The sequence below is a fragment of the Carassius auratus genome, chromosome 22 (genome assembly GCF_003368295.1).
Source record: "Carassius auratus strain Wakin chromosome 22, ASM336829v1, whole genome shotgun sequence".
Lineage (NCBI taxonomy): Eukaryota > Metazoa > Chordata > Actinopteri > Cypriniformes > Cyprinidae > Carassius > Carassius auratus.
The window spans coordinates 2,543,761-2,567,041 of NC_039264.1; the positions used below are offsets into that span (position 1 = coordinate 2,543,761).

Consider the following 23,281-nt stretch of genomic DNA (forward strand, 5'->3'; position numbering starts at 1 on the left):
ATTCTTGGTCAACTGAACGACTCACTCATTAACAAAGTTCGCGCCATCTAATGGAGTAGTTTTGAATCAATTGAAAACGATTCACTGTTTTGAATCGCTCCAAACTCCTCGCGCTGCTGACGCCTGCTGGTCAGAAGTGTGTAGTGCAACACAAACTCACAACATGCCTAAAAAAACTTGTTTAGAAACCATTGGGTTTTGTTGAAAGTGTGGTCAATGCACAATCATAACATTAAATATCAAGGTATATAATATGTTTTTAATTAAATGTTATTTTATTAATGTGGCTTGTTTGGCTTGTTTTATGGGGGGCTTAATGAAAGAAGCCAATAAGAGAATATTACTTTTTCTTTTCTATCCTACAAACATGTCGTTAAAAATGTTTCAACTAATCTGATAATAATCCTAAACTTTAAGTTGGTTTGAGAAAGTTTGAAAAGTTTAAGAATTTTATAACGTTTTAAATTTGATGTTTTTCAGTCTAAAATAATTTGACGTTTAAAGGAGTTTTAAAAGCTGAAAGTTTGAATGTTTTAAAAGCAATAAAGTCTGTCAGCGACAGACAGACAGACAGACAGACAGACAGACAGACAGACAGACAGACAGACAGACAGACAGATAGATAGATAGATAGATAGATAGATAGATAGATAGAATCAAAATATTTTTCCTACTTAAAACTCGACTCTTCTTAGGTACATCGTATACGAAGACCGACGGAAAATTAAAAGTTATGATTTTCTAGGCCGATATGGCTAGGAACTATACTCTCCTTCCAGTGTAATAATCAAGGAACTTTGCTGCCAATGGTGCAGCAGGCGCAATGATATTACGCGGCGCTTGAAAATATCCCCCGGCTAACTTCCAATGGTAGTCTATTTACCAATTTATTTATTAATTTGCCTATTTTGAGTGTTCATTTGAGTACGCAAGCCATAAAGTGCACATGAAGGGTTTTCCTGCAAAATTGGGCTACTTTTAGGCTGCCACGGGTTGTTTTGAATGTCCGCGGATTGAAGAGACCCCAAAAACGTGATATTTTTCCCCTGAAATGCACATTTTTACCAGCAGATCCCACCCAAAAAATAAAATAAAATTGTATTTAACCCTTCAGAATGCTTGTCATTTAAATATACTTAGTTTTGGGCTAGTTCTGAGTAGCAATTGGGTGGGTTTTGTTGTGAAAACCTGGCAACCCTGCATCACAGTTCCACTACTCTTATTGGGCTATTTTGAAAATGCAGTCACAGGAAAAATTTCCCTCCGCCACAGATTATTTAACAACATATACTATTATTGTTATTTTTCATCCATGTTTTTTATCATACAAAATGTTTTTGTCTTGTGCAGGATCTTCCTTTACAAAAAATAAAAATGCAACGTTTTGTTGTAAATTCATTGTTTTATATTATCTTGCATTTTACTTTATATTCTTAAGATAAATTTAATTGTTTTAAAAAGTTGTATTAATCCATTTCATCAGACATGATTTATGATGATGTGTATAATCATAAAATCCTTAAAATCGAAAAGTCAGAATTTAGGGGAAAATAAAACAGATCACATAAGGCCCTAAATTAAAAGGTGGCTTAAAAAAAGTTTACATTCATTCTCAAGGTCTAACAAACATGTGGGGAGCATTTCCTTTCATATTAATGGATATAAATAGTGACATAGTATGACTATGACTAAGTCAGAATATTTCAGGCCATATCGCCCAGCCCTATGAAAAAGCGGAAATAAATTAAAAATGCATACTAATTATAAATTTCCTCGCAAAATTGAAAGACATAAAATAGATAAAATTAAAAAGTTTAGGCTATTTTAAAGTGCATTAATGGAATATAAAGTAGCTGTCAAAAATTGGGCTAATTAAATTTTTTTAGGGTGGATTTTTTTTCTGGGACATGGCAACCCAGGCGGCTTTCTTTGCTCATGAATTGATAAACAATTCAAGATGGCACCGTGTATAGTGTTGGCTGGCCTTCACTTGGTGTTGTCTATTTTACAGTTCCTGCTAATATTTGTATGTTTTATCAACCCAAAGTGCTCTCTTTGGATTTACGACTGCAAAACTTTGATTCAAATTCGTGCACTGATGGCAGATGTCACTCGGAGCAAAAAAAGGACTTTGTCCTCGCAGCAGCCTGGGACTGATCGTCGGCGAAAGCGTGGCAGCAAAGGAGGGAAGTATATTAAAGCGAAAGCGGCGGAGGTGCTCGAGAGGAACCAGGCGGCTCGACGAAACAGGCCTCCGAGAGGAATACATCTCACCAATCTGAGTTATATCGAATCGGATGTGTTCTCGAATGGGACTCCATCGCTCCCATTGGAGTCTGGTACAGTACAGAAGGCATTGCTGTCAAATAAGGCGTTTGTTTTAAATGACAACAACGTGATTTGGATGTTGTTTCTTTCTGAAACCTGGCTTAAAGGGAAAGTTCACCCAAAAATGAAAATTCTGTCATTAATTGTTCATCCCCAGTGATGGACTGGGTGTCTTAAACGGCCCTGGATGTTCTCCCGAATAACGTTAGGCCCACCACAACTACAGACAGTCACTACTATTCCACAATATTACAGCAATCATACTGTATTTATGGCAGATAACATCACAAATATCATGGTGACTCTGCTAACCAAAACAAACCATCACAGAAATTCAAATGATTTCCATTACAAACATCACAAACCATCAACTTTTAACCACTAAAACCATTAAAAGGTGTGTTTTGGGACATATTACATTCCCGGATAGCAAATGTACGTCTGCAAGATGTCTGTTAAAGATCTCTTGATCTGGGGTGCATTTCCCAAAAGCATATTTGCTAACTAAGTTAGCAACTTTGTTGGTTGCAATACAATTTCCCATTGCCAACCAAGTTGCTAACAGGTTAGCAACTATGCTTTTGGAAAAGCATCTGCTGTCAAAAGTCTGACAGACGTCTGTCAGATGTCAGTTTTACATACATTCTAAATCATAAACATCTTAAAAACATCTGATAGACATCTATTTGACATCTAAAAGGAAACATCCTATAGACGTACTGCAGATGAGCAGACACTGTAAAAAATATGTCTTGTAGATGTAAATGCAGACGTCAAATAGACGTCTCTGAGATGTATGTGTGCTATCAGTGTTAGGATTTAGTGGCTTTAACAAAAGCCATGAATAGAAGGTTACCAATTACTAGTAGAGACCAACAGACGCCATTACAGTCACCCGATACAATGATTATTACAAACAGTAAAACCATTACAAATCATTTGGAAAAAACTGTGGTTGCCAGAATAATAATAAAAAAAAAAAATACAGAAAATCGGTAAACACATTCACGGTCGAAAACTGTTAATTTTACAGTATAAAGCTGTAATTTGCAAACAAGAAAATTCGAAAGGAACCCAGTAAATTCTACAATTCACACTACTGTCAAAATCTGCTTTGTATCTTTAACATACTGACAATCAGCATTAGGTGGTAAAAGAGGAAGCCACATGAAGAATCAAAGCTCACCATTAGTTGCTTCGCCACAAGCAGAAGCGCATATTAATTTATAGAAGGGGCGCAGAGTTATTCATGCAAACACAAAACACCATTATGGTAACGCACATGATACTTAATGCAATAAGCTTTCAGTAAACAACTGAATATAATAACATAAAGCCCAAATGTACATGATCATATTGTTAGATATATCGCCCAGCCCTAATATTAGGGCTGCCTGATAAATTTAAATGAAATCGTAAATTTTAAACGTAAACAAGTCTGATTTGTTATCATTGATTTCTTTGCGCACCAAAAGTATTCTCGTAGCTCTGAAAATTACAACTGAACCACTGGTATCACATGGTCTATTTTACCGATGTCCTTGCTAATTTCTGCACCTGGGAACATGTCAGTTGTATTCCTGTCTATGGAGGGTCAGAGAGGTCTCAGTTTTTGGGTGAACTTACCCTTTAATATCAGCGAAATGGATCCTCTGATTTAACTTTTTCCAGACGACTGTTCTAGGGCTGTCAAAATTGCTGAAGTATATATAATAATTTCAGAAGCTATTGGCTTCTTAATACACTAAATAGCTAAATACGCCTCGCAGAAGAAAACCAGGAAATCCATATAATGGCTGCTGAATAAACGGAAGATAAAACTCCTTTTATTTATTGAATGTAGGGCTGCGCGATTAATCTAAATTAAATTGCAAAGGCGATAAATACTGATTAGGCAGAAGCTGTGATTGTCATATATACGATTATATTTGTTTCTTCATCAGATTTGGAGAAACAGCATTACATCACTTTCTCAGCAATGAATCCACTGCAGTGAATGGGTGCCGTCAGAATGAGTCTAAACAGCTGATAGAGATCCTCAAGTAATCAATAAACATCAAACATCAAATCCCTCATCGATGCATTTTTTACTTCTAGAGAGTCTTGTCTGAATTTAAAAAGTGGTCTGGTCTGAATTGCTCTGAAATCTGCACAGTCCAAACAGCTCTAAACAGATATGTGGATCTTCTTAATGTGAGAGACAACAGGAGATGGACCTTTTCACTGGAGGATTTATGGATTAATATGGACTCATATTTTGACCAGAAGCAACAGTATGAAGTTAAAAAAAACTGGGTTTGTTTCCGACACGCAGCTTTTTGCTTCTCAAGAGATTAATTGATGGACTGGAGTGGTGTGGATTACTTGTGGACTATTGTGATATTTTTATCAGCTGTTTGGACTCTCATTCTGAAGACTCATTCACTGCAGAGTATATTGCGTATATTGGTGAGTATATTTTCAGCAAATTTTCACTTTTGGTTGAATTATTCCTTTAAAGCTGAGAACGTTACTTCCCTGACTTTTTTTTTGCTGCATACGTGATATCTAAACTTGTGCAGCTTATTTGACTTTGGTTTACTTTTGTATGCAAATGTTCTGTATAAATCTTGATTCAAACTTTGTTTCATTTTCAATCTAAGGAAGCCACAAGCAAGCAGTTTTTCCTTTAATTTCTTTACTTGATTTAATTTCCCCTCAGTTATTTGCAGGCAGTTCAATATGTCATATCCCCATGCTAGATAATGAGGTCGCTGATGTTCCTGTGCCGATGCTCCCGCCGCCGTCCACGCCGTCTGTGGAGGAGCTGATCCAGCAGAGCCAGTGTAACCTGCAGCAGCAGGAGCAACACCTGCTCAGCCTCGGACAGGTGTGTGCACTCTTTAATCTTATTTTTAGTAGGAATGCACCGATACCACTTTTACCAGTACTCGTCCGATACGATACTTTTATTTTTGGTATTCGCCGATACTGAGTACCGTTATTCCGTCTCTGACTGGCGAAGGCAGTTGTGCTGCTGAATATTTTTGTAAAAACTGTGATACAATTGTTTTTCAGGATTCTTTGATGAACAGAACGTTTAAAAAGAACACAATTTATTTAAAATAGAAATCAATTTAAATGTCTTTTACTGTCACTTTTTTTAAGAGTATTATAAGAGTATTAAAGGGGTCATCGGATGCAAAATTCACTTGTTGTTTTTGTTTTGAAAGTGTTCATAAGATGTGCGATTTATGGAGTGTTACAAGCTCTTGGTGCATAAAGAAGATCTGTTTTCTTTTCCTGATAAAAGTCAAAATGGCTCATTCCCCAAAACGGCTCATTCTAACATGCCTCCAAATGTCTACATCACGATGTGGGAAGATTTGCATAACGACGCCTAAATCTTCACGCAAAGTCAGTAGGAGTAACATCACGCCAATTATTTCCGTCACATGCTTGAGGTATTTCGGCCAATCACAAAGCACTGGATAGCTGGCCAATCAGAGCACACCTCACATAGAAAATGAAAATGAGCATTCCATGACCCCTTTAGTTTCGTACCCAAAAATAGTCTTACTGATCCCATACTATTGCACATTGATATATTTTAACCCTTATGCATTGTTGGGGACGTTTTCGTCCACTAGGGGGTAAAGTTGAGTCTTATTTTGGCCACAACTTTCTCTGTGTTTGAGCTAATGGAATGATTTTTGGTGACAAATCTTATTTTTACCCATATTTTGGGAAAATGCTTTGAAATTTTTCGGTACACTCTGGCAAATTCACTACCCTTTCGTTATGTTCGTGGATGAAAACATCCACTAAATTAAACTGATGTAAAAATGTATCAGATAATTATTATTATTATTTTTTTGCATAAATCTATTAATCAACTTCAGTCCTGATCAAAACTACCAAATGTTTAAAAAAATGCAAGATTTTAACTCTTTAATTACCAAGTTCATAAATGATGTCGCTGATGTGGGGAAAAAAAACACAAATTACATATCCACGTGATTGTGGACTGGATATTTTTTTTTACCTTTTATTGCAGTCTTGGGCATCTCAAAGATTAGTAATAAGATTGGCTTTGTTGCATTGTTAGTTTTTGTGCAGCATTAGATTTAAACAATCAAACCCCAACCTGCACAAAAACTAAAATTGCATCAAAGCCAATGTTGCTACTAATCTTTGACATGCCCAAGACTGTTATAAAAAGTAAAAAAAAAATCCAGCCACAATTACTTTTCTATTGAAAATAAGTCATTTTGTGTGCCCCCCCTCCAAATCAGTGACATCATTTAGGAACTTGGCAATTAAAGAGTTAAAATCTTGGATTTTTTTAAAAAAGATTTGGTGTTTTTGATCAGGACTAAGGTTGATTAACAGATTTAGGCAAAACAAATTGAGAAAAATTATGAATCTGACACAAATTTTATAGCAGTTTAATTGAGTGTATGTTTTCATCCCAAACATTACGAAAGGGTAGTGAATTTGAACAATGCACAAGGGTTAAGTAAATGTGTTTTGGGGTTTCAGGAGCAAGTGACGGCAGCCATCTCTTTGGCGATGGAGCAGCAGATGCAGAAGCTGCAGGTGGAGACACAGCTGGACATGAACGAGTTTGATAACCTGCTGCAGCCCATCATAGACACCTGCACCAAAGAAGTCATAGCGGTACGAGCCAGGAAACTTGCTTCGCTCACGGCACGCCCACTCTGTCTGATACGCCTCAGATTAGTCATTATCTGGTTATTTCTCGTTCTCAGACTGGAAAGGACTGGATGCTCAGTAATGCTAAAACCCCGCCGCACTGCGAGCTGATGGCGTCGCATCTCAGAGACCGCATCATTGCAGACGGGGCTCAATTCGAGCTCCGCCTACATCTCATCTATCTGACCAATTGCGTCCTGCATCACTGGTGAGAGATGGAGATTTTATCTGAACTGTTGAGTCACATTATAAAGCATTTTGAATACTTAAATCAGCTGTTTGGGAAGTTTTATTTTAGTATTTTTATTATTTTATGATAGTATTAAAACATTCATATTTTGAATTAGTTTTTGTATTTTATGCATGTGCCATTTTTCTTAGATTTACATATAAGTATTTACATATATTTATATAATATAGAAAATATTTATTTATATTATTTCTCAGTTCACAAACTGTTCCTCTGCTGTGAATTTGGGTTTCTTAATGTTCATCTGGGAAAACAGTGTGCATTATCTCACTAGATTTATTACGTAAATCATGTATAAAACTATGCCAACTAGGGCTGCACGATGTGTCGTTTAAGCATCGTTATCGCGATGTACGAATCCACAATAGTCACATCGCAGGATGTGCGGTGTAGGCTGTCGTAGTTGATCCGTTATTCATTAACTGTATGGGCCAGCTGCTCCCCGGCCCTTGACGAATGTGATTCGCAGATTAATTGCACAGCTTAACCATCATAGAGTGAAAGTTTATTATTTGCATGTGTTTTTAAGTCCTGTCAGTTTAACCGGGCAGAGAGAGAGAGCGCGAGAGAGAGCGCGAAAGAGGGAGAGAGAGCGCGAGCGAGCCCCGGCCGCACGCTCTCTGTCTTCAAACAACACGAGCGCTGTCTTTCTCTCTCTCCCTCGCGCATATTAATCAATTGACACGATGGTGTCGATGTTTAAATCATTTAAAATGAGAATGTAAGTGTGCTCAACCCATTTTTGTTTGTAAGAAAACATTTAATTAGATTTCATATCGCAATATATATCGAAGAACAAAAAATTAGCGCAATGTAATTTTTTCCCCAATATCGTGCAGCCCTAATGCCAACACAGGAGAATAGATCAATATTTCTAAATATGTGATTTGTTGTACATCGCGATATCAAAATAAAAGCTCAAACACTCCTCCGAGTTTGCATGTGGCTAAATATTACAGTTACATGGATTTAAACGTATTTGTTATGATACACAATATGCTTAAAGGGTTACTCCACCCCAATCATATGTTCATGAAAAATAGATCAGTTTGAATAAGGAAAGCGATAACTTTGTCATAATATCTTTTCAAATGTTAATGTTGCCACAGTCGTTGCATGATTTTGTGCTGTGCTTTATTTGTACCATTTAGTTTTATTAGTTTAATTTAACATAAATCATTTTAAAGATAATAACGATATTGTTTAACAAGTGAGACCAAAAATGTAGCTCTTTGAAAGTCTTGAAAGTCCTGGAATTTAATTTAGCAGTTTCTGTATAAAGCTGTATTGAGCAAACCCTTAATTTTTCCCCACAGTCAGAGGAATAATCAGAAGGATCTGTTGGCGGCTCTTCAGAAGGTTGTGGTTCCCATTTACTGCACCAGCTTCCTGGAAGTAGAGGAAGAAAAGCGGCAGAATATCACCCGCGTAAGATCATTCCCATTTCTTCCCTTTTTGCATTTTCTTTATGGTGCCAATTTGACTTGTTTCAGAAAACGAGCTGTTGCTCTTCATGTTTTCAGCTGCTGGTGCTCTGGGAGAAGAACGGTTACTTTGACAACATCACGATTCAGCAGCTTCAGAGTCCAGACCTGGGTCTGAGACAATATCAGGTGCAACTTTTGCTGTCAATGTTTATTTTCTGCCTAACTCTGGAGGATGTGTTCCTCATGATGTCTCTTATGTGTCTGGTCCAGGCGTCGCTCATCACGGAGTACGCTCCGGTGGTGCAGCCCATCCAGATGGCCTTCCAGCAGCAGATCCAGGCTCTGAAGACACAGCACGAGGAGTTTGTGAACAACCTGAAGCAGCAGCAGACAGCAGCGGTGACCTCTCAGCTTGGTAAAAAATAATTTTCATAATATTTTTAATAATATGTTTTAATAAGGTTTTTACTATTTGATTATCTGTTTTTAAAATATTATAATGTAATTTCTATATTTTTTGTCTTCATTTTTTAATTATCTTAAGTATTAGGTCAGCTTTGTAAAAACATTTGACATGTTTGGGGTTGGAATTTTAATGCTTTTATTCAGCGAGGGTGCATCAAGTAAAATCCATTTATAATGTTACAAGAGATTTCTGTTTCATTAAACATTGTTCTTTCCAACTGCCCCGGGCTCATAACCTACAAAACTGTATTTTTTTTTAAATGTAATAATATTTCACATTTACTGTTTTGACTTTAATTTTGGTCGGTTTGATGAGCAGAAAAGACTCCTTTTAAAAAGAACATCTTTCCAACACCATATTGCATATGTCAGTTTTTACATAATGTGTTTTTATTCTCTAGTTTGTTGTGATGATTATTTTATGAGTGTGGTCTTGTGACATCATTTCCAAACATCTTTCTTTTTATCATTTTCTGTCTTGATATCATTCCCAAGTTTAGAGCTTTATTAGTCTTTATGAGGTGATGTGTTATGACTGCAGAGGTGCTTCACATAAATAGACAAAACATTGAAACACAATAGGTGCATTTAGAGATTTGCACAAAACCTTTGCAATATTTTATAAATGCTGATTAAAAGTACAGCATATCCATTAACTCCTGTTATTGCTTGTTTTTTTGCAAAAGAATTCCATTGCAGTTTTGCAATATAATCAAATTACTGAATCATTGAGCGCATTTTTTTTTTTTTGTGTATGTGATATATATCGGCATTTTTCCAAAATTTACATTTGCATTAGGTGTATTTAATTTATTAATTTTCTCCAGGAGATCCAAATCCTCCATTGCCCGTTTGGTTCAATCCGCTGCACAACATGCTGACGTGGAACCCGCAACAACCTGTGAGTCCTACATTTTACTCGTAATGTTAGTAAATTGTCCGTAATTGATTTTTTTTCTGTCTTTTAAATGTTTCATTCTAAAAGATTATCCACCTTTCATATTATAAATATTTGTGTTATTTAGAAATAGTTATATTTACAGTTTTACAATTTAAGTTAAACCGCTTTTAAACCCTCTGTTGTTTCTTCACCAACCCGCTGTAATGTTTAATACACAAGATTATCATGTTCAAAACTATATGATGAACAAATTAGGTCAGAAGTCAAAGTAAGGGCTGGGTGAATTGGGCAAAAATTGTTCACGGTAATTTTTGTTTTTCATATCAGTCGATATCAATAATCATTACGATTTTTATTTCTTTTAAGTTTAAAGGCAGATTTTTGCTCCAATGTGGAAGTGGTAAAAACCAGACGGTTAATTGTAGTTTTACACTGTTCTTTATGGCCAGAACATGACAAACACTTTGTTTTTAATCGTTTACACTTTTCCAGTCATTTTAGGTTAACAAAATAAATATCTTATAGAAAAAAAATATTTAAGTTCTGCATGTTCTAATGAGTGTTATTGTTTCAAATCAAGAAACAGGATTGTGTTGCCTGATAATATTAATAATATAAAAAAGTTGTCTTTTAGAAATACACATTTGATAGTAGCTTCAGTTCAGATGCAGATTAATGTTCAATATCAAAATCAGTAATATCTTTAAAAATTGTAGCAATCTCATTTTTATATGCTAAAATTTCATTATTCTGACTATTTGAGCTGTTTTTTTTTACCATTGTTCTTCCATAATAGCGTACATTTAGATTATGATAATCACAGTTAAAACCACAAATATAGCACCTTAATACCATGGTAAAAATGTAATATGGCTGTTATGTGTATGAAAAACAGTAGACTAAATACATTTAGTATAAATGCAATATCTTAGCTTAATCACAAAATATAACAATACAGCTTAAACCTCCTTCAATACATTTAATATGTCTACATTAATAATAGAATAAAATTTAATGCGAAAACCCACATTTCTGGCATAATACATTGTGCAGTTAGTAGATCAAAAAGTCTTCTGACTTGTTGCGCAATTTTCGTTTTTTTTTTTATCAGCACTGTTTCACCTGGCTTTAAAAAGTTATTTGTGTTCCTCTTTAGATTCAAGTGCTTTACACTGGATCTCACAGCACTGTTTATCGTTCACGTAAGTGAACGCATCGGCTCTATTGAATCTCACGCCGCACTCTGAACCTAGCAGATAAACAATCCCAGTTATGCGCTCACGAACGACTAGCGCTCTATCATTTCACCTTTGCCTCATAAACATTATATTGAACATTTATCGAACTCTTCTTATGGTTTGAGGAAATTTATATTGCAAACATTTATCGATCTCTTGTTATCGTTTATCGAGAGAATTTATATTGTGTGATAATTATCGTTATCCTTTTATTGCCCAGCCATATCTAAATGTAATCGGAAAAGTGATGCAATAGATTACTAATTACTATTTTCGGAACGTTATTTGAAATTAGTAATGGATTAGAGTTTATTTTCCAAATAAAAATCAAATTGACACCTATTGCAGTGTCATTTTTTTTGCATTGTTTTCAGATTAAAATATTTTTCTTTGACCTTCTTAAAGGTTTATTTTTATTATTATTATTCAATCCAGCACTGATACTAATATATGTTTCTGCCTCCAGCCGCCTTTCGACCCATATCAAGCCCCGCCCCCCTGGCCCCCCTGGAACAGCCATGGGGGCATGTGGAACTGGAGCAGCCCTTGGGACGGGGGCTCCGCAGGCCCCTGGAGCGGTCAGTTCAACCAGCCACCTTGGAGTAGCCAGCCGGATCAAGCATTACCATGGGGCCACGGGCCCTTCCCTCCTCCTCAGCAGCCACTACCACCACACAACTTCGGACACTTCATGCAGGACGAGTTTCCTCCGCGGCATCCCTTCGAACAGTCGTCGTATCAGCCGCATCGATTCGACTACCTACAGGAAGACTTCCCTGGAGGTGAGACCTCTGCTTTTTCAATCGGCAAAACTACTTGAGTCAAAAATTATAATTTCATGAAAATCTTTATTTTTTTTCTGTATTTATACACATTATTGTTATCCCATCCTGTATTGCGTAAATACAAGTTTTTATGTTTGAAAAAAAATTAAGATGGCAGTAAATATTAATGTTGGTGTATTTTATTATTAGCGTAATTTTGCCATTCTAAAAAAAGTATTAATTAATACTTCAGTTCAGATCAAATTTTTTGCTCATTTTTATTTTACAGTACAGTTATTTATTTTACGGTATTGTAATAGAAATATGTTGCGTTACTGAGGTTTACTATTCACGAATGAAATTATAAAATACTATTTTGAATATTAATAACTATTAGTAGCTATTGTAGTTCTGTAGTCTTGAAATTCTTGAATTAATTAGAAAAAAAAATTGAAAACCAACACACACAAAAAAAGTTGTTTTGCTCTAAAAAGTCATCTTAAATTAGGCAAATAGTTTTTTGATTTTTCGTTGAGCATGTTTTATTTTATACAAAACATTCAAATTGTGTAAGATCGTTTTGAAAGTTTAAAAAAATTCTAAAAACCCATAGAATACTACGGTAGAAAAATAAATTGCCAAAATAAGGACTTAAATTCCCAGGTTAGTCCTTGCTTTATGTCAGACATACTGTATTTTTTGAATATAAGTTGCACCTAAGTTGCATCAGTCCAAAAATACGAGGAAAAAAACATATATAAGTCACACTGGACTATAAGTCGCATTTATTTAGAACCAAGCACCAAGAGAAAAAATTACCGTTTACAGCCGCGAGAGGGAGCTCTATGATTTCAGTGTAGACTACAGGAGCAGTAAGCAGCATAGAGCGCCCTCTCGTGGCTGGAGACGGTAATGTTTTCTCTTGGTTCCTTTCTCTCGGTTCATTTTAAATAAATTTTGATAAAATAAGTCGCACCTGACTATAAGTCGCAGGACCAGCCAAACTATGAAAAAAGTGCAAGTTATAGTATGGAAAATACAGTAATATATATTGTTCTTTTTACCAGAGATCAGTTCGCCACCTCATCACCACTCAAACCAGAGGACTCCTTCTCCTGGGATATCTGATTCTCCTCTGTATGGTGGACATCAGCATCCTGATTCCAGGTCGCCTCCTCATGGCTATAATGGTCAAGCGTCACGCAAGCGGTCACACGAGCGGTCACACGAGCGGTCACACGAGCGGTCACACGAGCGGTCACACGAGCGGTCACACGAGCGGTCACACAAACATCGTCAGAGCCCTTCTCACGCAAATCAGGACGACCCCAGCCTGGTGCCCGATGAGCCCTACTACGACCTTCCTGCAGGACTTATGGTGCCACTTGTGAAGGTCATTTTACATTCGATGTCAGCTGGGAAGTAGATGCTTGTTTTTGACAGTCTCAAATGTAACATTAAACTTTGTCTTACCAATAGCTTGAAGATTATGATTTTAAGCCTCTGGACCCCAAAGACCTCCGTCTGCTGCCCGTAAAGCCTCCCAGTGACCGTGTGCTGGCTGCGGTGGAGGCGTTTTACATCCCACCGTCTCACGACAGACCAAGAAACAGGTGAACACCAATGTGACTGGTCTTGGGTTGTTGTTTTTTGATTGTTTCACTGTATTTATTCAAGATTTAATTTGCAATGATATGAAATTGATCATTTTTCCAGTGAGGGTTGGGAACAGAATGGTCTGTATGAATTCTTCCGGGCCAAAATGCGAGCGAGGCGGAAAAAGGAACGGGACAAACGCAACAGGTGTGGAAAAAATGAACTGTTCTAATATTGTATTTACATTAACATTTACATTTAGTCATTTAGCAGACGCTTTTATCCAGAGCGACTTACAAATAAGGACAATGGAAGCAATCAAAAACCACAAGAGAGCAATGATATACAAGTGCTATAACCAGTCTCAGTTAGATTAAACACAGTACACGTAGCAAGGGCTTTTAAATAATATAATAAATAAAAAGAAAACCGATAGAATAGAAAAAGAATAGAGCAAGCTAGTGTTAGAGGTCTTTTTTATATATAAATGTATAATAAATGAAAAGAAAATAGAATACAAAAAAAATATTATAAAAGTAGTTAGATTATTATTTTTTTTTAGAATAGAGAGTGCTAAAAGTAGAGGGTCAAAGATGGAAGAGATGGGTTTTACATCAATTCTTGAAGATGGCTAATGACTCGGCTGCTAAGATTGAGTTGGTCAGGTCATTCCACCAGGAGGGGACATTTAATTTAAAAGTCCGTAAAATTAACTTTGTGCTTCTTTGGGATGGCACAATCAAGCGACGTTCACTTGCAAAATGCAAGCTTCTAGAGGGCTCCTAAGTCTGAAGTAACAAATTTAGGTAAATGGGATGCAGAGCCAGTGGTAGTTTTGTAGGCAAACATCAATGGCTTGAATTTTATACGAGCAGCTATTGGTAGCCAGTGCAAATTGATAAACAGATGTGTGATGTGTATTCTTTTTGGCTCATTTAAAATGAATCTTGCTGCCGCGTTCTGGATTAATTGTAAAGGTTTTATAGAATTGGCTGGAAGACCTGCCAAGAGGGCATTGTAATAGACCAGCCTGGACAGAACAAGAGCTTGAACAAGGAGTTGTGCAGCATGTTCCGAAAGAAAGGGCTTGATCTTCTTGATGTTGAATAAAGCAAATCTGCAGGATAGGACAGTTTTAGCAATGTGGTCAGAGAAAGTCAGCTGATCATCAATCATAACTAAAAGGCTTCTAGCTGTTTTTGAAGGAGTTATGGTTGATGTGCCTAACTTGATAGTGAAACTGTGATGAAACGATGGTTTTGCTGAAACCACAAGCAGTTCTGTCTTGGCAAGGTTGAGTTGAAGGTGATGGTCCATCATCCAGCAAGAAATGTCTGTTAGACAAGCTGAGATGCGAGCAGCTACCGTCGGATGATCAGGATGGAATGAGATGTAGAGTTGAGTATCATCAGCATAGCAGTGGTATGAAAAGCCATGTATATGAATGACAGAACCTAATGATGCCATGTAGACAGAGAAGAGAAGTGGTCCAAGAACTGAGCCCTGAGGCACCCCAGAAGTTAGATGTTGTGACTTGGGACACCTCACCTCTCCAAGATACTTTGAAGGACCTATCTGATAGGTAAGACTCAAACCATTGAAGTGTGGTTCCTGAGATGCCTTTTGCCAGTAGGGTTGATAGGAAGATCTGGTGGTTAACAGTGTCAAAAACAGCGGACAGATCAAGCAGGATAAGTACTGAAGATTTGGATTCCGCTCTTGCCAGTCTTAGAGCTTCAACAACTGAGAGCAAGGCAGTCTCAGTTGAATGTCCACTTCTAAAGCCAGATTGGTTGCTGTCAAGGTGGTTCTGTGTGAGAAATGCAGAGACTTGGTTGATCACAGCTCGTTCAAGTGTTTTTGCAATGAAAGGAAGAAGGGAAACTGTTGAAAATAAGTTGAAGTGCTAAAATTACTAAGACTAAAACTGAAATAAAAGCTTAATATAAAAAAAAACTAATAAAAACAAAAACACAACAGAATTTCTGAAACTAAAATAAAAGCTAAATTAATACTTTAATAGTGTGCAAAAATTGCTAAAACTGAAATAAAATGAAAAAAAAAATCGATATAAATACAAAACCTAAATAATTTTAAAGACAAATCAGCAAATTTTGTGAAAACTAAAATTTAAATGAAAGCAGAAAATCAAACCTAATTCAAAATATTAATAAATAAAAAACATTCTAAATATAAATATAAAAACAACAAAACACAACATAATTTAGAAATAACTTAAAACTAAAATTAAAATGAAAGCTGAAATCATTACAACTAAAATGGACATAAATACAGTATATGCTAAAAAAAAAACCTACAGAACATAACGGTTACAATTTTAACATTAAATTTAAAATCTAGAATTATTTTTTTAAATACAAATAAATGCCATAATAGTATGCTTAGCTGAAATCTGAAATAAAAACTGTATATAAATATACAAACTAATAAAAATGTAAAAAAAAGAATGAAAACTAAAATATAAATGAATGACGAAGAAAAATAAAATCGAATATATTTCTTAATATATTTCTTAATATATTTAAATACAAAACACAACATTGGTAAAACTTTAAACTAAAATTCAAATGAAAACTGAAAATATAAAGATATTATAAAGATATTATAAAATATTAATAAATACTATTTATTAAACTTTTAATTCTAAAATAACACCTGAATTCAGATGCAACCAAAAAAAAAAAAAAAAAGTAATTCCCATTATTTCCTCAGTAATATTTCATGTAATTAATTTTTTTTTTGCAGCACACGGAGTCCTTCGGGCAGCCGGTCATGCAGCCGAGGGCGATCTATCTCAAGTTCTAGCTCCAGATCTTCCAAATACTCTCGGTCCAGATCCCGATCCAGATCCCGCTCTCGCTCCTACTCCAGATCTCACTCTCGTTCTCGCTCCTACTCCAGATCTCGCTCTAACCATCCCAAAAATATATCTGCTTTGACATTGTTGTTGAACACATTTTTGACTTTATCCCGGAGGAGCAGGAGTCGCTCCAGATCCGGGTCCCGAAGTCGATCCCGCTCCAGACATCGCGCCAGATCACGATCACCAGATAAGCGTCGCCACTCTGCAAAATCTCGCAGTCCAGCGCCACCGTAAGACGATCTGCTTTTGTTACAAATTCAGTTCACATTTGAAAAGCATTTTTTTGTTGTTTTGTTATCCTGTTTGTGGCGTTTTTTTTTTTTAATATATTTTATTAATTGATAGTATTTTTAATTTGTTTAAATTGTATTTTAATTTTTTTTTAAATTACTAATTTTTTACTTTTTCCCGGAGCAGCAGGAGTCACTCCAGATCCGGGTCCCGAGGTCGCTCCCGCTACAGACATCGTGCCAGATCACGATCTCCAGACAAGCATCTTGACGTTGCAAAACCACGCAGTCCAGCACCACCGTAAGACAATCTGCTTTTGTTACAAATTCAGTTCTCATTTGAAAAGCCCTTTTTTTTTGTATTGTTATCCTGTTTTTTTTTGATATTTTATTATTTGATAGTGTATTTTATTTGTTTAAATTGTATTTTTATTTTAAAAATTACACATTTTTGACTTCATCCGGAGAAGCAGGAGTCACTCTCGATCCAGATCCCGAAGTCGCTCCAGATCACAATCTCCAGACAAGCATCTTGACGTTGGAAAATCACGCAGTCCAGCGCCACCGTAAGACAATCTGCTTTTGTTACAAATTCAGTTCTCATTTGAAAAGCACTTTTTTTTGTTAATTTTTTTTATTTGATAGCTTATTTAATTTGTTTCACTGTATTTTTTTATTTTATTCATTCTCTTACCATTTTTTTTTACACATTTTTGACTTTCTCCCGGAGCAGCAGGAGTCACTCCAGATCCGGGTCCCGAAGTCGCTCCCGTTACAGACATCGCGCCAGATCACGATCTCCAGACAAGGATCTTGACGTTGTAAAATCTAGCAGTCCAGTGCCACCGTAAGACGATCTGCTTTTGTTACAAATTCAGTTCACATTTGAAAAGCCCTTTTTTTTTGTATTGTTATCCTGTTTTTTTTTGATATTTTATTATTTGATAGTGTATTTTATTTGTTTAAATTGTATTTTTATTTTAAAAATTACACATTTTTGACTTCATCCGGAGAAGCAGGAGTCACTCTCGATCCAGATCCCGAAGTCGCTCCAGATCACAATCTCCAGACAAGCATCTTGACGTTGGAAAATCACGCAGTCCAGCGCCACCGTAAGACAATCTGCTTTTGTTACAAATTCAGTTCTCATTTGAAAAGCACTTTTTTTTGTTAATTTTTTTTATTTGATAGCTTATTTAATTTGTTTCACTGTATTTTTTTTATTTTATTCATTCTCTTACCATTTTTTTTTACACATTTTTGACTTTCTCCCGGAGCAGCAGGAGTCACTCCAGATCCGGGTCCCGAAGTCGCTCCCGTTACAGACATCGTGCCAGATCACGATCTCCAGACAAGGATCTTGAAGTTGTAAAATCTAGCAGTCCAGTGCCACCGTAAGACAATCTGCTTTTGTTACAAATTCAGTTCTCATTTGAAAAGCCCTTTTTTTTGTAATTTTGTTGTTGTCGTTAACATTGGTTATTTGATGGCTTATTTTATTTGTTTTACTGTGTTTTTATTTATTTATTCTCTATTACTATTTTTTTTTAATACATTTTTGACTTTCTCGCGGAGAAGCAGGAGTCACTCCAGATCCGGGTCACGAAATCGCTCCCACTCCAGATCTCGTTCAGAGTCACAATCTCCAAACAAGCATCTTGAAGCTGCAAAATCACGCAGTCCAACACCACCGTAAGACGATCTACTTTTGTTACAAATTTAGTTCGCATTTGAAAAGGACTTTTTTTGTTTTGTTATCCTGTTTGCATCAGTTTTTATTTATTTTTGATTTTATTATTTGATAGTATATTTTATTTGTTTAAATTGAATTTTTAAAATTAAATTACATTTTTCTGACCTTCTCCCGGAGAAACAGGAGTGACTCCAGATCCGGGTCCCGAAGTCGCTCCTGCTCCAGATCACAATCTCCAGACAAGCGTCTTGACACTGCAAAATCTTGCAGTCCAACACCACTGTAAGACCATCTGCTTTTGTTTCCCAAAACCTGTTCGCATTTGAAACCCACTTTTTGTTGTAATCCTGTCTGTATCAGTTTTTTTGTTACATTTGTTTATTTCATAGCTTATTATATCAGTTTTACTGTGTTTTTATTTATTTATTCTCTTTTTTTTCTTACATATTTTTGACCTTCTCCTGGAGAAGTAGGAGTCATTCCAGATCTGGGTCCCAAAGTCGCTCCAGATCTGGCTCCAAGTCACAATCTCCAGACAAGCATCTTGACACTGCAAAATCTTGCAGTCCAACGCCACTGTAAGATGATCTGCTTTTGTTATATATTTTTTTGTTTATTTTATATGTATAATTGTGTTTTTATAATTGTTTCGCACATTTTTGACTTTCTCCTGGAGAAGCAGGAGTCACTCCAGATCCAGGACCCGTAGTCGCTCCAGATCACGATCTCCAGACAAGCATCTTGACGTTGCAAAATCATGCAGTCCAGCGCCACCGTAAGATATTCTGCTTTTATCCAAATCCAGTTTGCATTTGAAAATTTTTTGTGACCCTGTCTGCATCAGTTTTTTTTGTTACGTTTATTTGATATTTTATGATTTGATCATTTACTTTATTTGTTGCACTGTTTTTATAAAAAAAAAAAATCACTCATTTTTGACTTTCTCCCGGAGAAGCAGGAGTCAGTCCAGATCCGGGTCCCAAAGTCGCACCAGATCTCGCTCTAAGTCACGATCTCCAGAAAAGCATGTTCACACTGTAAAATCACGCAGTCCAACACCACCGTAAGATGATCTGCTTTGTTACCCAAATCCAGTTCGCATTTGAAAAGCAGATTTTTTTTTGTGTGCGTGTGATCCTGTCTGCACCCGTTTTTTTCTTTTATGTTTGTTTTGATATTTTAATATTTTATAGATTATTTAGTTTTATTGTGTTTTATAATTTTGATTATTTAAAAAAAATTTTTTTAAAGAGTGTGACTTTTTTTATTTTGTGAAATTCTCTGACATAAAAATAACATTTTTTAAAAATTTTTAATAAATGCATAAAAATAAATGCAGATTTTGCCTGATAATGATAAATTCACCTAATAAATGTAAATAAACTGATACAATAAATAAATAGCGATTTACATGATATATGGTCTCTCTGCAGCTCCACATCTGGTTTGGGTTCAGGCCCTGCTACGTTACCAGCCGACCTCAGGTTGGGCGAAGAAAACAAGGGCTATCAGATGCTCATGAAGATGGGTAAGTGATCAATGAACACTGCATGAACAACTCTTTCTGTTGATGCAGCACTAACTCTTCACCTGTTCATCCTGCAGGCTGGAGCGGATCAGGAGGTCTTGGTGCTAAAGAACAGGGCATTCAAGACCCCATCAAAGGAGGTGAAGTCCGGGATAAGTGGGACCAGTATAAAGGAGTGGGAGTCTCATTGGATGACCCATACATGAACTTCAGGAAAAACAAAAGCAACGATTTTGCCACAAAGATGAAAGCACGAGAAAAAGGTGTTTGTCTTTGTAAAATGGAGATCCTAATGTTAGCAGAAGCCTGTTTGCCCAGTAAAACATCACTAATATTGATGCTAATACTTAGGGTTACGGGTTTATTCAAACTATTAACCCTAATAATTAAACCCAGTATTAATAATGATCAAGTATAAATTGTTTTGTTTTTTTGTTTTTAATCCTCAGTAAGCAGAGACCCACAGGATCCCTCCAGCACAGAGTGATCACCCATCACACGTGGTCTGTATTTTTCTTGTAGAAGTCATAAAGCTGTTTTTCACATTTGGTTGGACATTTTATCTTGCCCTTGTTTAGTTTTATTGAAAGTGAAAAATTCATCCAAGCATCATATTGTAACTTACAGAGGTGTCAACGTCATTGCAAATGTTTCCTTTGATTAATCCCAGAGACTGTACAAGCAAAATAAAGATGCTTTGAAAAGGGCACCGTGTTTATACAAACTTTCATTTATGAATGATTGAAGTGAAATACAACAAATACTGAAAAATGCTGGTTTATTTCATTATTTCATATTTCAGAATGATCATCTGTTCATTCAACTAATGATGGTCTCTCATTTCCTCTAGAACTTCCTCTATAGCGTGGGTCTTGGGTCGCCTGTGAGCACTAATAAACTAGAAGGAAAAAAAAGTCCTGCTTGTAAACACTAAAGATATTGAAGAAATCTAATAACATTTTGATATATAAACAACAATCATTGAACGTCTAACCCTCACAGCCTCATTTTCGTTCCCTGTCGAATTCTTATCTCTTTAGTATCCTCTAGTGTGGTGTATTTATAATCAGCGTGTCCTAGTGACTCAATCACTGACGTGTAATGACGTGTGGTGGAGTCAATTAATGCTCTAGTGAGATCTAACTGCTGCTGCGACATGTTGTTGAGTGCAGAAATGGTAGGGCTATGCCATCATAACATGTTAACATGGAAGAAATATTAATGTGTTCAGGGTTATTCAGACGTAAAGCGTGTAGTTCATATTGTGTACTCACTCTTGATGGTTGTGTGACTTGCTTTTGGGGTGGGGTCCATGTACGTCATGCCCAGTGATGGACCAACGGCAGCCATGCCTGAATCAATTGACAGCTTAAATCGGTGTATCTCACAAAAATGTGTCCAGGTCTTCCCAGGTTTTTTGCATTACGATAATGGGAGTTTGTAGCAAAATGTGCTTAAATGTCATGAAAATATTTAAAAAAATAAAAAACTAATAACATTTCGATTTTAATATGATGTATGACTTGGATTTGTTCTCGTCCCAAATAAATTTTTCGCAAAACAAGAACGAAAGTGGTCCTAAACTATAACCCTGAGGTACACCCCAAAGAAATCGAGTTAGGTTTTGTGAGGTTCACCCAAATACATTTCTCTCAGAACAAGAACAAAGTGGTCCTAAACTATAACCCTGAGGTACACCCCACACAAAATAGTCTGGCTGGCCTGAAATATCAGATTATGTAAACCTACTAGAAGACTATGTGTAAATTAATCCATCTGCCTGAGTCGGTATTGCAACCTCCTTCAAGTGCCAGTCAGAACTGGGTCCTTGTGTTGCCGTTGCATTGGATGAGCTAGAGCTTAAGGAAGACTCTGAGTGACAACTGGAAAATGTTGTTTGTGATTAAATACGGTCATTGTCTCCATTTTGGGATTTTTTTTTCACCCCCGGCTCTTAATTCATGTTTTTTTTTTCTTCTGGAGCATCAATGAGCATTTGAACCTTCTGTAATAGTTTCATGTGGGTCCCTTCGTTGTCCTCAGTGTTAAAAGATAGATCTCAAAATCATACAGTTACTACTGGAAAGGGTTAAAATACACAAAAATGCTGGAAAAACTAATAATGTGTGGGACCTGAGGGATTTTTCTGAAGAACAGCAGACAGTTTTAACTGTTCAGAACAAACAAGGGACTCATGATAAACCATCACTACACAAAAAAAAAAAAAAAAACATCTGTTGATCATTCAGGTAAAAACACATTACGAGTGAAGTGTATGTAAACTTTTGAACAAGGTCATTTTATAAATTCAACTATTTTCTCTTCTGGACTATATTTTACAATAAAAAATACAATATTTTAAGTTGGGAAATTTGTAAAATATATACATATCTTATGTATGAAATCACACATGGACTGGCTCCTCCTGTATTGAACCAGTTTGTAAACCTATCACCGTCTGGTTACAGATTAACAAGAACTGTAAAAAGAGGTGATGGCATAGTCCCTTTTAGAAAAAGTGCATTTAGTCAAAAAGTGTTTTCAGTTAGGGCTGCACGAGAGTGGAACTCCATCCCAACTTACATTACAAATTTCAATGCGTATGTTTCCTTTAAGTTTTACTTAAAGAAGTGGTTAACTGAGAGTCAGCATTGTCAACATTAGTTTTATGAATTAAACTCTGCTGCTGTCTTGTCATTTCTGCTCTGCTGGTATGAGATTTTATGTTATGTATATGAGGTTGTATGGTTTCGGTCTGACTAAATGATTAGGGCTACTTGTCTGTATGCTTACATTATCTTTGTTTGTATTATGATATTACTGATTCATTGTTTGTCATTTTGTTTGACAGTTGGATTGTATGAGTGAGCTGATATTGATTTGTTGGTTCTGTATAACTTTTAAGCAGATGGTTTTTTTTTAGGTATCGTGTGAATGGTATATGTATTTTAGAGTATGTAAATAAAATGTATTGATTAATTCTTTATTTTTTTGGGTGACATTATCAGTGCAGGGACTGCAGATTAAAAATTATTTTATTTCTTAATTATTGATGGTCACTGTCCTTGTCAAATAAACCTAAAATAAAATATAAACCTCTTTTATGTGAAAAATCGTATTTAGGTCAGTACTAATTAAACAATAACATGCATTTTGTATGATCCCTCTTATTTTTGTAAAATAATTAACTTTTTGTAGATTCTGAAAGGGGGATGTAACTTTTTTTTTTTTTTTTAAAGTGGAATATATAAATATATGTGTTGAGATTTTGTCTGAAAACAG

At 35.9% G+C, this 23,281-nt stretch overlaps 1 protein-coding gene across 50 annotated transcripts; it reads left to right on the forward strand.

Annotated features, from left to right (window-relative positions):
• Nucleotides 1–1,936: 1,936 nt before the first annotated feature.
• LOC113039321 (calcium homeostasis endoplasmic reticulum protein-like) lies at nt 1,937–22,985 on the forward strand. 50 transcript variants are annotated; one of them, XM_026197152.1, is made up of 27 exons: nt 1,937–2,339; nt 5,070–5,197; nt 6,850–6,987; nt 7,080–7,231; nt 8,590–8,701; nt 8,797–8,886; nt 8,971–9,115; nt 9,993–10,066; nt 11,771–12,086; nt 13,136–13,461; nt 13,548–13,681; nt 13,785–13,871; nt 16,431–16,778; nt 16,966–17,079; nt 17,249–17,344; nt 17,512–17,625; nt 17,792–17,890; nt 18,059–18,172; nt 18,357–18,470; nt 18,649–18,753; nt 18,939–19,049; nt 19,148–19,246; nt 19,424–19,534; nt 19,905–19,999; nt 20,077–20,262; nt 20,449–20,502; nt 20,850–22,985. In XM_026197152.1, exons 1-26 carry the CDS (start codon nt 1,958–1,960, stop codon nt 20,484–20,486), a joined length of 3,828 nt encoding a protein of 1,275 aa, XP_026052937.1. In that variant the 5' UTR covers nt 1,937–1,957; the 3' UTR covers nt 20,487–20,502; nt 20,850–22,985. The 50 variants fall into 50 exon arrangements, with proteins under 50 accessions (XP_026052937.1, XP_026052936.1, XP_026052940.1 ...); XM_026197151.1 differs by lacking the exon at nt 20,850–22,985 and having other exon boundaries at nt 20,449–20,770; XM_026197155.1 differs by lacking the exon at nt 20,850–22,985 and having other exon boundaries at nt 19,427–19,534; nt 20,449–20,770.
• Nucleotides 22,986–23,281: the final 296 nt, after the last annotated feature.

Bases quoted from the DNA above. Each gene is read 5' to 3' on its own strand.
- LOC113039321 (XM_026197152.1), top strand. From the start codon at position 1,958: ATGGCACCGTGTATAGTGTTGGCTGGCCTTCACTTGGTGTTGTCTATT. The intron at 7,232-8,589 runs GTGAGAGATGGA...TTTTCCCCACAG, and splicing joins AATTGCGTCCTGCATCACTG to TCAGAGGAATAATCAGAAGG. The intron at 16,779-16,965 runs GTAAGACGATCT...TTCCCGGAGCAG, and splicing joins TCTCGCAGTCCAGCGCCACC to CAGGAGTCACTCCAGATCCG.